General features: G+C 60.4%; 1 protein-coding gene across 1 annotated transcript; it reads left to right on the top strand.

Annotated features, from left to right (window-relative positions):
- Positions 1 to 973: 973 nt before the first annotated feature.
- On the top strand, positions 974 to 11,480 carry GATD3 (glutamine amidotransferase class 1 domain containing 3). Its single transcript, XM_019745767.3, has 7 exons — positions 974 to 1,622; positions 1,755 to 1,807; positions 3,170 to 3,283; positions 4,556 to 4,675; positions 7,542 to 7,634; positions 10,009 to 10,165; positions 10,842 to 11,480. The coding sequence occupies exons 1-7, from the start codon at positions 1,464 to 1,466 to the stop codon at positions 10,968 to 10,970; spliced, it is 825 nt and encodes a 274-aa protein (XP_019601326.3). The 5' UTR covers positions 974 to 1,463; the 3' UTR covers positions 10,971 to 11,480.
- The last annotated feature ends 1,761 nt before the right edge of the window (positions 11,481 to 13,241 follow it).

The following is a 13,241-nucleotide window of genomic DNA, read 5'->3' as shown; positions in this document are numbered from 1 at the left end:
GTCCCCATTCATGACTTGACTGGATTCCAGCCTCAACTCAGCCTTTCCAGTGTTTCACATGTGCACAGTGCAGTGCAGCTGAGTAGATGCCCCCAGAGGTGACAGACAGCTGGGAGTGGGGCTCTGCAGGTGGGGTCCCGGAGCAGCCGCCAAGGCCCAGGGCTCCAGGCCAGCAGGAGCAATGCCCCCAGGGGGCCTGGTAGAGAGGCAGTCATGGCTCCCAGACTGAATTAGAATGTGCATCCTAGCATTTTCTTGCTAAGAGTGGAGCACACCTCGTGTGTTAGCATTAGCCCCACGGCCTTGTCACTCACCAGCTGAGGTTCTGAACATGGCATCGAGCTGGTCCCCCGTGATGGCTGCTACAGGGAAAACAAGGGCTCTTGGGAATGGGAGAGGTAAGGGATGCAAGTTCAGGAACAAGGACAGTGGAGCTTTTCAAGCTCTTTGGTTATAATTTTTATAATATCTTATTTGTTTCCCATGAGAGTCTCCTTGCAGAGATTAACTGTAAAAGTCTTAAAAATGGGACAATTTGAATATCAGAGCGCTGGCCCTGGGCTGTGTCTGCAGTCACAGCCTGTCACCAGTGGTCTCCAACTGCCCAAATTATTTCAAATAACCTTAGATTGAAAACTGGTAAATGAAGGGAAAGAACAAAGCTTCTATGCAGGCGCTTGTCTGTGAACTGACTCGCGTATACGGAGATTTTCCCTTGAACGTCCGAGTTCCAGCCGGTACCCGAGGGAAGCAGAACGCCGCGTTTGGCCGTGACTGATGCATGGACGCGCGCTGAGCATCAGGGGCGGTGCGTCGCTGGAAGAGAACAGACCTCACGGGCTCTCGATGAAAAAACGCGCCACCCCCTGCCGCCGTCCGGGTGGAGCCCCTCGGGGGCCTGCAGTTTACAGGAGACACCAGGACAGGCAGTGTCAGCGACACGCGTGCGGTCTGCACGCCCAGGGGACCACGTGGGCGGAGTGACGGCGCGGCAGGCGGAGGGCGACCCGCAGCGACGCGAGGACCGCACGCGGATCCCGAGGCGAACACAGATGGACATCTCGGAGGCGCGGACGTCTGACGCCGGCTCTTCGCTGTTCGAGAATCACTTTTCGGGTGAGACGGCACTGACGTTATTTCCCGGACTCCGTTTCAGCGCAGTGGCTTGGCCAGCGGCCCCCTGCGGCGGTGCGGGGGACACTGCGGCGCGACCCAGAGCCCGCCGGAGCGAGAGCGCGGGCCAGCGCCAGGGCAGCCCCAGAAGCGGCGCGGCCCGAGAGCCCGGACCACCCAGGCCACGCGGGCTCAGGCGAGCACCGCCCGGCGACTGCGCAGGCGCCGCCCCGCCCACCGGCGCTAGCGGGAGTTGGGCGGGAACGGGGTGACTGCGCAGGCGCGAGCGGCTCGGTCAGCGCGAGGTTCTTCCGCTGTGTGACCTTCTGACCCTGCTGTCCGGCGCGGCCATGGCAGCTGTCAGGGCCCTGGTGGCTCCCCGGCTGGCGGCGGCCTCCACATTCGCGCCGCTCCCCGGCCTGAGGCCCCTCCTGCCCCACAAACCAGCGCCCTCCCCGCGCGCGGCCCTCCACGGCTCCGCGCCGCGCCCTGCGGCCAAGGTCGCGCTGGTGAGTGACGACCGCGGGGCTTTGGGGCGAGGTCCCCGAGGCTGGGCACCCCCGAAGCCGCAGCACCCACGCTCCCCCCGCCCGAGGCAACCCCCAGCGGGTGGGCCTCCGTGACCCGCGTTCCTCCCGCAGGTGCTGTCCGGGTGCGGGGTCTACGACGGGACGGAGCTCCACGAGGCCTCAGCGTAAGCGCCTCGGCCGGGCGCCCGGGGAGGGGGACGGGGGGTGTGCGGGCCGCGCCGGTTGGGGAAACCTTTCCCGTCACAAGGCGGAGGGGCTGACAGGACGCAGGGGGGCCCAGCAGAGTGTAAAGTCACCCCGTGAAACACACGGAGGCCACAGTGAGCGCCCCGCGCGTGCTGTCCCCGGGGATGGCGCTGCAGGGCTCCCTGCTGCTGCTGGGAACACCCACGGGTTACAAACACTGCGAGCTGCTGCGTGGGTTTTGAAACCGTAGCTTTCCTTCCGCTGCGTCAGCGCCAGCGCGGGTTTGCATCCAAGAGCCTTTGGCTGTAGACGGCCCGACCGTCGCTGATGTAACCTGTCGGCTGTTGCTGAGCAGTTCCTGTTTTGATTTATTTTATTTAAAAAGTTTCCTGTGATCAGGACCGGCAGGGGCTGTCAAGTTCAGAGTGAGTTCCAGGGGACAGTTAGGTGGGGGTTGGGGATCGCGCCCCTCCCCGCCCCCAGCTCCTGGCCTCATGCGCACGCAGGAGCCTGAGGCTGGCGGCTGTGCGCGGCCGCGAGCCCGTCTGCCTAGGAGGTGCCCGCTGCGCTGGTGTTGGCGCTGACGAAGACTTAACTTGAGAGTGTGCAGAGCTGGTGGGTGGCAGAGGCTAGCAGAGTTTCCTCTGCGAGTGGGGGGACCAGAGCACAGCAGGCAAGGAGTAGCTGGGAACAGGTGGGAACCTCCCAGCACAGGTGGAGCTCCCTGGGGGGCCCTGCGAGGTTATGAGGAGCAGAGCCCCAGTGGGTACCAGCGTGGTCCCAGCTCTGCCAGGTTACATATCTCGGGCCTCCACCTCTGAAAGGGGGACAGTGACAGCACCGAGTCTGGGACAGGCTGGTGAGTTATTGCGTTCCTGGCACACAGGAGCCCTCAGGGAGACCTGAATGTCTCCCTGTCCCCACCTCCATGACAGCAGAGTGGGGGAAACCAGGACTTGAACTTACTGTCAGGACCCAAAGCCCCCCACAAGCCCTTGAGCCCCACATCAGTTGGCCTGAAGGAGGAAGACACCCCAAAGCAGCCTGGGAACCCACATATCCAGGTTGTGACACCAGCTGGTCCCACTGTTCCCTGTGCCTGGTTTGTAAAGGGACCTTGGGGAACAGCTGGTCTCTGGACGCTAGTTCAGTGACGATGAATTCCAGTTGTGAGCATTTGGGTCTTTAGCAAGCCAAGCATAAATTTTTGCAAAGCAAGTGGGATATTAACATAGAATTCACACCTGGCATTCCGCTAAAGTCTTGTTTTAAAAAACACATTAAAAGGTGAAGCTGGGTTGGGCGTGTCTCAAAGCCTGGTCTGATTTCCTCCTGTGCAGGGCGCTGGTGCACCTGAGCCGCGGCGGCGCTGAGGTCCAGATCTTCGCTCCTGACATCCCTCAGATGCATGTGATTGACCACACCAAGGGGCAGCCTTCTGAGAGCGAAAGCAGGTGTGTGTTTGTGGCCATGAACGGGCGGGTTGCAGCTCCCTGAGAACCTGCGAGCAGACTTGTTTCAGCTGAGGCGAGTCGGTTGAGATGCACGTCCATCTCCAGGCGCTGCCTCCAGACTGGCCTGCACTAGTGTTGCCAGTCACGGAGCCTCCCCTGCCATCTCTCACCCGCACAAAGGAATCCCTGCTGAATGAGCTCCATGCCTTCTCTGTGACTGACGGTGTGCACCTCACATAGGCTGTCCCCTCGTTCACCTGTCTGCACCCCACACATCTTTGAGTAGCTCCCGGAGGCCTTTGTGTTGCTGAGGCCGCATGTGCTCTGAGACCCGCGTCCCCCTTCTGTCCTGTCTCCTTCCTGTCCGGCCCCTGGAGGCTGTGGTTCCCAGACAGTGCCTGGTGGGCAAGGGGCAGAAACCACAGGGCTGAGGGTCCCAGTCAGGGCCCTGTGGTCTCTTTTTCTGCCTGGGACCCTGGCTGAGGGTGGCAGAAGCTCCTGCTGTGCAGATTCTGGGGTGCCCCATGCACCCCGCACAGCAGCTTCCTAACTGTCCCACCTCTACCTGCTGTCCAGCTGGTCCCCGCGTGAATGCAGTATGGGGACAGAGTCCCAGAGAGCAGTTTCCAGGCTCTCGGCCTCATGTGGAAAGGTGCTGGCTTGGGTAGTAGATGGTCATCAGCTGTGGCTAATTGACCCTCAGCTGTAACCAGTTAGCCAATTAGCCCCTGATATAATTGCCACGGCTGCGTTGATTGGTCAGTCGGTTGGCAGGGGTCGGTTGACAGGCAGAGAAGCGGACAGCAGGTTGCAGGTCGTGTGGATCCAGCCTCCAGTGAGACTATAGTGGTATGACTCCCCTACCTATGGCTCTGTGGGTGTTCCTTTTTGGCCTAGCCATATCCTGTGTTCTTGTGTGGGGAGCGGGACCAGAGAGAGAGCCCGCAGGCCGCCTCGCATGACAAATGGCGCAGCGAGCAGGGTCTCCCGCACAACAGCGGTCTGCTTCAGGCACTTGGGGTTTCTGTCTTCCTCGTGGTCCCAGCTGATGCGGGAGGCTCCAGCTGACTTGGCGTGGGTTGCCAAGTGCCCATCTAAAGGGTTCTGAGCGTAGACGTAGGCGCCTGTAGCTCTGTCGCCTTTCCTAGGTGTCGACCTGAAATTCACGTGTGAGCACGCCCACCGGCCTGTCCTCTTGTCATGGGAGCTCCATCCGCCTGTTCTCCCGCCTGCACGCTGAACCTCTTGTTGGTCTCTCTGTGCTCTTTCCAGGAATGTTCTGACGGAGTCGGCAAGGATTGCCCGCGGCAAGATCACCGACCTGGCCCAGCTCAGCGCCGCCAACCACGACGCCGCCATCTTCCCTGGGGGCTTCGGAGCCGCCAAAAACCTGTGCGTGTTTGAGCTCGGAGCCTTGCGCTTTGTGGTAGATGGGGACCAAGTGGTGACATGGGCCACTGCTGGGGTCTTGAGGTCCAAACGATTCACATAGTGCTGTGACAGGGAACCTTAGTAGGGTGAGGCTTTGGTCGCATTTTAGCAACATGTGGGTTTTCCTCTGCTCCTTTCTAAGCCCTCCTGGCACCTGGCCGCTGTCCCAGGTGTGGGTCCCTCAACCTAACCACAGCGTGCTAGGTCTCGTCACATCACAACCGTGTCCCTGTAGGTGTTCCTACAGGCCACACAGCATGGAAAACTACTTTTCCGGTCACCTCTCCTGACTGGAGGAAGGAGCCCTTCCTTGCTTTGCCCTTTGGGTTGTTGCCATGGCAACTGGATGGGAGCCCTGGAGGCCATCACTGTGCTGTGCTTTGGGTTTCAGGCCTCTTTCTGTCACTCCTGTCTCTTCTTCCTGTGCATTTCATGGAAACACTGTGCCGGCCTCACTGTCCCAACACGTCTCTCCGTGGTGGGCACAGGGCTGCAGCAGTGACAGGTCACCACACAGCTGTCACGGCTGCATAAGCACGCGGTGTAGGGCACATGACAACTATACGGGTTTTGATGGAAACAACAGATTGGCAAATCAGCCCCTTGTCGCAGATAAGAATGTTCCTCTGTCCCAGGCCTCTCTGGTGACAAAATCCTGGCTGTGACCGCAGGCAGCCAGCCCTAAGCTTGCCTTCTTGCTGCCTCGGCCGTCCTGGGGGCGCTGCAGCCTCCGTGCTCCCCACCCCCACTGAGGCCCCCGCTCTGGGCAGCGCTCCAGCTCAGGAATCTGCTTCCTCATGTTGTTCCTCATGCCTTTGTCCCCTTTGCGCTCAGGCCAGGCGGGTGTGGCTCTCCCCCCACCCCAGCCCCGCACCCTTCGCTCCTCGTGGTGCTGTTCACACCTGATGCTATTCACACCTTTCGCAGGTGTCCAGTACCCATCTCATCCTAGACACTCCCTGTGCTCTGCGACTTCTCCAAGCCCTGTCGGAAGTGCCCACTGCCGCTTCGTGGTCTCCTCCCTTCTGCACCCCGTTCCGTACTCCCCAGGAGTTTCATCAGCAAACCTCCCCCTTCTGACCCACGTTCCCAGCTGCCTGCCCGAGGGTCATGTGAGAACATTGTGTGATTTAGAGCCGAGCCACTTACCTGCGCTCACTGGCCATGAGAAGCCCCACGTATTCAAGGGGATGGGGTTGGTGGGCTTCCAGCCTCAGCCAGGGTCCCTGTACCCACCGTCCCCGCTCACCCTGTGGGGTCAGTTGACCGCTTGGTTGTTTTCATTCCCCCTGCAGTGGCACAGTGACCCCCTGGTTGGCTCTGCCTGTCCAGGTACCCTGCACCCCGAAGTGAGGGTCAGCGGCCAGCAGGCTCCCTAAAGTCTGACTGCTCACGGCCCCTCCGTATCCTGACGCCTCTGGGAGCCCTGCTCCCACCTGACATCCACTGCCTATCCCGAAAACCAGCCTTTCAAGTGCCACCTTCACAAGTCTCCTGGCGGAGATGGCAGAGAACGGTCCGTGTCAACTGGGCTTTCATTTCCGGCATGACCACGGTTTCTTTCTTGGAAGGATGAGCTGGATTCACAGACCTGACTGTCAGCAGCTCCCCTGGGGTGAGGGCGTTTGAGGATTTGTTGGGTTGTGTCCCCGTTAGGGGCTCAGACAGGAGGGGCGCCAGTTGTTGGTGCGTCCGTGTCAGCTCTGGAGGACACGCGGTGCCCCGGGCCGCCACGCACATCTGGGGGAAGCTGCGGCCCCTGGTCATAGCCCATCCCTCGCGACCTTTCCAGAAGAAAGGCCAGCTCCCATGTCTGTGGTGTCCGGTGGCTGCTGGGCCGTTAGGGGGCCGTGCACGCACGTGGCAGTGATGGGAGTCTCCCCGTTCCTCCTACTTGGGACCCCTGCTCCCTCGCTGGCACTGTTACCAGCTTTTGTGTGAGATTCATGTATTTGGTGTTTTACAAATTGACCCAGACAGTAGCCTCTTAAGCCCCCTGATCTGCACGTTGTCCTTTCTTACTTTACACTCACCAGTGTGGCGTGTCATTGTCTAACAGCTGCTCACGGTCCCACTGGGTGGACGACCCAGCGCTGATGGGCACGTGATTGCCAGCCCTCTCCTTTGTCTCAGCTTTCGGACGTATAGTTGGCGAACACGTGCTGAAAGTGGAAAGTCGTCCATTTTGATGTGTGAACACACTGATAGCATCACGGCAGGATAGTGAACGTCCGTCACCTCCAGACGCTTCCTGGCCCTTTGTGCCAGCGCCGTGCAAGGGCCCTGGGTGGAGGAGTGGGACCCATGACGGGTGGCGGGGGGAGCCCGCAGCACAGCTCCTGGCAGAGGGGGTGGGCCTTGAGATTTGGTGGGTCTCACCTAGCTGCCTTCCAGAGGGTGGAGGCAGGCGTGTCCGCAGACTGGGTGGGGAGACCATTCCGGACTCCTCAGCCGCTCTTGCTCTGCTGGGAAAGATGATGTCTTGTTTGCATTTCTTTCCTTTGTTTGTGTAGTGCAGCGTCTGTCACGGGTCTTAGGCCAATTGCATGTCCTGTTCCTTGGTGTCCGAGCTGGGAGCACGTGGGTGTGGCTCGCGGCCTGAGCCTATGGCCTTGGTTTGCACTGGGGTCTCCTTTGTGTGCTTCTTTCTCTTTCAAAGAAACAGAGAAACATAATTCTATGAGAAGCCATGTACACATGCGTGAACACACACGTGCCAATTACATCAGGTTCTGGGCAGTTGATGGGACCACCCGTAAGGTCCCTGGCAGGGGGCGGGGGGAGCTGCCCATCGACTGGGATGTCAGGAAGCCTCTTCTTGCTGTAGGAGCACGTTTGCCGTGGACGGGAAAGACTGCAAAGTCAACAAAGACGTGGAGCGCGTCCTGAAGGAGTTCCACAAGGCGGGGAAGCCCATCGGGTAAGTGAGACTGGGCCTCGCTTGGGCCCGACCGGCCGTGGGACAAGGTGAGAGGCTGGAGTCCATGGCCGGTGGCTTGTGGCTCCAAGCCGGGAGCTGCCGCTCTGCGCTGTTTTGTCTTGAAAATTTTCAGCCCCTTCATTTTAACTGAGGGGGTTTCACGCAATTTCACAGGTGCCTTCCAGCTCAAAGTTCTGTGGTCATGTGGTTATGGTAATTTTTCGTGATGACTTAACAGGAAGGAGAGGGGATTGTCAGCTTCTAGAAGGTTCCCCAGTCAGTCCTTCCCGGACCCCCAACCTTTACCAGCACCCCTCGCCCTGCCTCCACCTTCCCATGCTCACTCAGCAGCCCTGTAGCTGCTGCAACTACCACCCCTGTTGTGTGTCGCTCTGGCGGCCCCGTTTCCTCATGGAGTTGCACGTGGGTCACATGTCATGGCCCAAGGTCTGGATCCTGAGGCCAGCTGCACGCTAGGGTCCCCTCACTTCTCTGTACCCTGAAGCTCGTTGGCATAGCCATTGCTCATGTCACAGCCCATGGTCCTTGGTCCTGGCAGATGGGCGAGGTTGGTCACACCTGCAACCAGGAGAGGGCCTCCGAGACCTGCGATGGGGACCCCGTGGTCAGACCTGATCTCATCAGACGTCCGAGCCCACGAGCCTTGAGGCTCCTTCCTGGGAACTGCGTGCTGCCGTGTTACTGGCAAATACCCTCCGTCCGGGCGGGAGGCAGGCTGCAGAGCACACTCCCTGCCAATGGGCAGCATCTCAGACCTGTCGTCACTCACCTGCGGCCTGTCCAGTTGCCGTCCTGGGAGCGGTCTCCTGCCGGGTCCTCCCGGCCGGGGGACTGTGTGGAGGGCAGTGGCCACGCTGCATGTCCCTCCTGGGCCACTGTCCCTGGAGCAGCCACAGTTATGTGGCAAGTGTCCGAGGCAGTGGCCCCTTTCCTGTGACTGGTCCAGAAGGACAACAGACAGGACAAAAGCTGAGCAGGTTGGCCCCCTGGCTGGGACACCTGCTGTCGCTTAAACAGGCCTCTCAGCTGAATTGGGGTCCACAGAACTGAGGCCCGTGTCGCCCCCAGTGGTCAGGGTGGGCAGGGACGGTGACATCCAAAGCTCCCTCGTCCCTCCTGCCACCTTCCTTGGCTTTCTCTTCCCAAAAGCGATGGCATTGTCCTGGCCGTGCCAGTCACCCTTTCCGGCCGGCTGGCACCTCAGAGGAGAATTTCCTGCCTGAGATTCCAGCTTCTCCCCTAGTCACCTCTGCCTGCTTGTGGGAAGTGTGCAGGGGAGTGGCGAGGGGTGTGCCCCCGACCCTCAGGGCAGGGGCTTCTGTGTGGGGCACAGACCTAGGTAGGTGGCTGCACAAATAACCAACGAGGGCCTCCAGGCCCTCCCTCCAGGCTTCTGGGTGCCTTTGAACCCCGACAGTGCCAGACGCCACTGCCGCTTCCTGCCTGTTTGGTGGCTGAGGGAAAGTTGCTCTCAGGTTTCTAAACACAAGTTGTGTAGTTGTTGTTGTGACACTGAGGGAGTATGGCAGCGTTTCTCCTGGCTTATTGCAGCTGTGTCAGCCCAGGGCCTTCAGGGTCAGCAGTAAACGCAGACACGAGAGAAGGGGGATGGACGCCAGGCGGGGACAGCAGACCCTGACAGCGCATGGTGGGGTGGCCAGCTGGAGCTTCTGTGCCGACGTCCCCCGTGCTCTCTGGGCTGAGCAGCTGGGCTCAGGCGCTGCTGTCGGGAGCCGCTGAGGAAGAGCAGAGCCTGGCACGGGCCCCTCTGGGAACGGCCTGCCCATGGGGGTCGTGGGGCTTGGTGCTCTGCTCAGAGAGGGAACCTTGGCTCCCCTAGTGCAGGGCAGGGCTGCCGGGCATCCACTCACCTCCACACACAGGCCAGACGAGCTGCTGGTGGGACTGCATCCCGGGCCTCTGCCTGCCCCTGGTCACAGCCCGTCAGCACACCGTGCTGACCTGCTGCTGTGTGACAAACCACCTCAAATCTCGGGCCTGAGACAGCCGCCGTCATCTGTTGCCTTCTCTGGGAGTGGCCTCTGTGCCCCTGGACAGCAGGTTGAGAGGCCTGGCGCACATCGGGCAGCTGAGACTCAGCTGTCATCCAAATGGCCACCTCTCCACCAGCTGCCCTGCCCCGCCCCCTGGTGCCCAGAGACGCCAGCACATGGGGAGCGATCTGAGGGTCAGGTCACAAGTGGCTTTCCCAGACTTCGTGGGTCACATCTCCGTGTGTGGCCCAGGTTCGGGGGACAGGGTCCCCTCAGGGCCGGTGGAAGCTGCCCCGCTGCGCACCTGGCCTGGTGTCCACCCTCACGGTCCTGAGCTAACCGTGTTCTTCCCCTTTCAGCTTGTGCTGCATCGCCCCCGTCCTCGCGGCCAAAGTGCTCCGTGGCGTGGAGGTCACCGTGGGCCATGAGCAGGAGGAAGGTGGCAAGTGGCCATATGCTGGGACCGCAGAGGCCATCAAAGCGCTGGGCGCCAAGCACTGTGTGAAGGGTGTGACAATATCCTTTCCTGCCGGGCTGGCGTGGGGTGGGGGCCCTCTGGCCTTTGGGACACCTCAGGCAGACAGAACCGTTAACTAGAACTGCACTGTGGGGCTCGGGGGGTATCCGCTGACACGTGTGATAGGCACAGCGCCCGAAGCCTGGAGGGTCCCCACGTCAGTGGAATGGCACAGCACGGTGTCCTAGAGATGACCGCGTCACCCTTTGGGCGTCTGTGTGCTGAAGGTGGCTCTGTCGTCAGTCTCAGGTGTATGTGTTCCCTTCCCCCATGGAGAACAGATGGAGGTGAGGCCAGTTTTGTCACCTCCCAGGGTCTGTGTGACCCAGGGCAGGAGCTCAGGCTGCGTTGAGGTGGGTCCCAGCTGGACCGTGTGGACGAGCTCTCTTAGTGTCAGTTTCTTGATCTAAATGAAAAACAGGAGCTGCTTCTGCCTTCAGGGTCGTCACGGGGTCCCATGTGGCACGCTGCTGGACAGCGTGTCACAAAGCCAGCCCTGTTGGCAGAGATGGTGAGTGGCTGCTTCCTCTTGAGCACGTGCCGACCACGTTCTCAGCTGGTTCTGTAGTGCAGATGGTGCAGAAAGGGGGGCTGAGATCCACTGGGAAGAACGTCCCCAGTCACACTGGGGCCAGCGCGTGCTTGCTGGCTGATGCGTTCCCTAACTTGTGTCACGAAGCGCATGTGGACCAGAAGAACAAGGTGGTCACCACCCCGGCCTTCATGTGCGAGACCGAGCTGCACCACATCCACGATGGCATCGGGGCCATGGTGGCCAAGGTGCTGGAGCTCGCCCGGAAGTGACGCCGCCTGGCCGTGCGCGCCGCCTCGTCCCCCAGGCCAGCTGGTGGCCTGTTGGCCCGTCCGCCCTGAACACGCAGGAGTTTATTTCTCTGCTTCAGTCTGTGGGTGTTTCCTACCTGAGCGCTGGTGGCGCGCTTGGGCTTGGGCAGGCGGGTGTCAGTGTCGCCCTCCACTCAGCTCCCCTTCCCTCCTCGTGGGCTGAGCGGCGGCTGGCACTTCTCTCAGCCTTTGGGATGTACAAGCAACTTGATCCCAGTGTAGCCTGGAAATTAAGATCAGGGTTCAGCGTTCTCAGGAAAAGTATCAGGTAGAGAGGTGATTCTGTAATCTTAGTGTTTGGAAGGGAAGGTAATTTGCAGTGTGTAAATGTAGTCACCAGAAACCAGGAACATGCTTATTCACAGTGAAAGAGCCTCTAATCTGAAGTAAACACATACTAATTAAAACATCGTGGGGCTTTTGGTATCAGGCCGTCCCTTTGGCCAACAATAAACTCCTTTTGAAAATGGACACTGACAGCTGCATTTCGGGTCTGACTCTGGCAGATGAGGAATGTAAATGAGGTTTCTGAAATTAATCTCAGTTCTCTAAATCCCAGGAAGGAAGGGAAGTCGCAGGCGCTCGGCCTGCGTGGTTGACCTGCTGGGTGGTGACTGTCGGGTTGGTCCCAGGCCATGAATGGCGACTCACACGGGGCGTAGAGCAGGAGCAGTAACTTCTGCCATGTTCACCTCTGTGTATGGTTTCTGTTCCCGAGGCTTTCGGGGCAACCCCTGCGTGTGAGCAGGCATCACCCCCTGGAACACACTCCCTCCCAGTCTGTCTGGACGCGCAATGTCGGTGCTTCATTGGGTGGATGCAGCTGGGCTGCTGAGTGTGCACGGTGTCGGTGCTGGCCGGGGCACAGGGCATGGAGATGGGTGCCCCCACTCCACCCCTTGGGGACCCCAAGCAATGGGCACGCTTCTGCTGGTGTCCCAGGTGTGATGGCCGACCCCGAGCTCACCCCGGCCTTCAGTTCCCCTGCACCTGTCGGCCTCAGACATTCCAGGCCTTCCTCCACGGGAGCTGCATTCTCTGGTGGCCGGCCTGTGTCGCACCACAGCGGGGCCCCACAAGCAAGAGCCACCTTGACAGGCCTGTCCCTGCCCTCGCAGGGCCCAGCGGAGGTCAGGAGACTGAAGGTAAAGACTCCTTCCTAAGAAACTCGTTGATTAAAACATTGTTACATGTGCACTTGTGCGTACATGTGGAAGGGAGCACTGATCACAAGTGTGCACCGCGGTGAGTGTTCACACTGTGAGGGCACCCCTGGGGCCTCCGCTCGGATCCAGAGCCGCGTGCACAGGCCATGGTGCATCTCAGGGAGCCCCCGCTGTGTGGCTCCCCATTATGGGAGACCTCCAAGCGGGCTTCTCCCTGGGCAGGCCCGTGTTCTGCACTGCACCCCGATGGCATCTTGCTGCTTGTTTTGGGGTGTGCAGCTTCGGTGGAGGACACCAGGCAGCCTTCCTGTGTCCGTGCGCATGTGTGCGAGTGTCCAGCTGTCCCCAGCCTGCTGGGCGCTGGCGCTGGGCGCTGACAGGCCATCTGTGTCATCCCCCAACCCCAGTGGGTGGGTGGTGTTCCCCGTGTTTTTTTCTGTCTTGTCCCGGATGCCCGCGGAGGCCGGTCACCTTTGCGGACTTTTTTGGCCTTTGGTGATCCTCGGTGGTGAGGTGGCCCTGAGCCAGGCGTGCCCCTCGCGTGTCTTCCTGTCTCACTCGGGGTTTGGCGTCACGTGTGTTCTTGTTCCACGTCCTTCGTCAGTTAAGTGGGTCACGTGTTCTCTCCCGTCGTCATTCGCAGCGTTTTCCTGATGAGCAGAGTGCTAGTTTTATGTCAGCTCGTTTGCCCTCTTTCCGGTTTGTGTTTGTCGTTCTGTTGAACACGTTTCCCCCCGTCGGGTCACAAAGGCATTTTCCGCGTCGTCGTCTCATCTGTGTCATCCGTTGTGCCTTCACATTCAGATCCACGGCTCATCTGGAATCAGTGTGTGTGATTGTCTCTGGGAAATGCCAGGGGCATGGCCATGCAGGAGCGTGTGGTGCAGTGGCCGTGAGTGGCCACCGAGAGCCACAGCACCCTCAGAACTGAGCCGTGTGTGGGGCAGCACCAGCTCCCCTCCACCCACTTGGCCACCCCCGGGCTCGGGCGATGGCAAGTGGTGTGGGGCAGGAGGGAAGTGGAGCCTGCGCTCGGGGAACAGCGGCTGGCTGGCTGTCACCACTC

This window comes from Rhinolophus sinicus, chromosome 17 (genome assembly GCF_057876585.1).
Source record: "Rhinolophus sinicus isolate RSI-liver-muscle chromosome 17, RSI-T2T, whole genome shotgun sequence".
NCBI lineage: Eukaryota > Metazoa > Chordata > Mammalia > Chiroptera > Rhinolophidae > Rhinolophus > Rhinolophus sinicus.
Note: the sequence above shows the minus strand (reverse complement) of the source record. Positions and strands in the feature narration are given on the sequence as shown.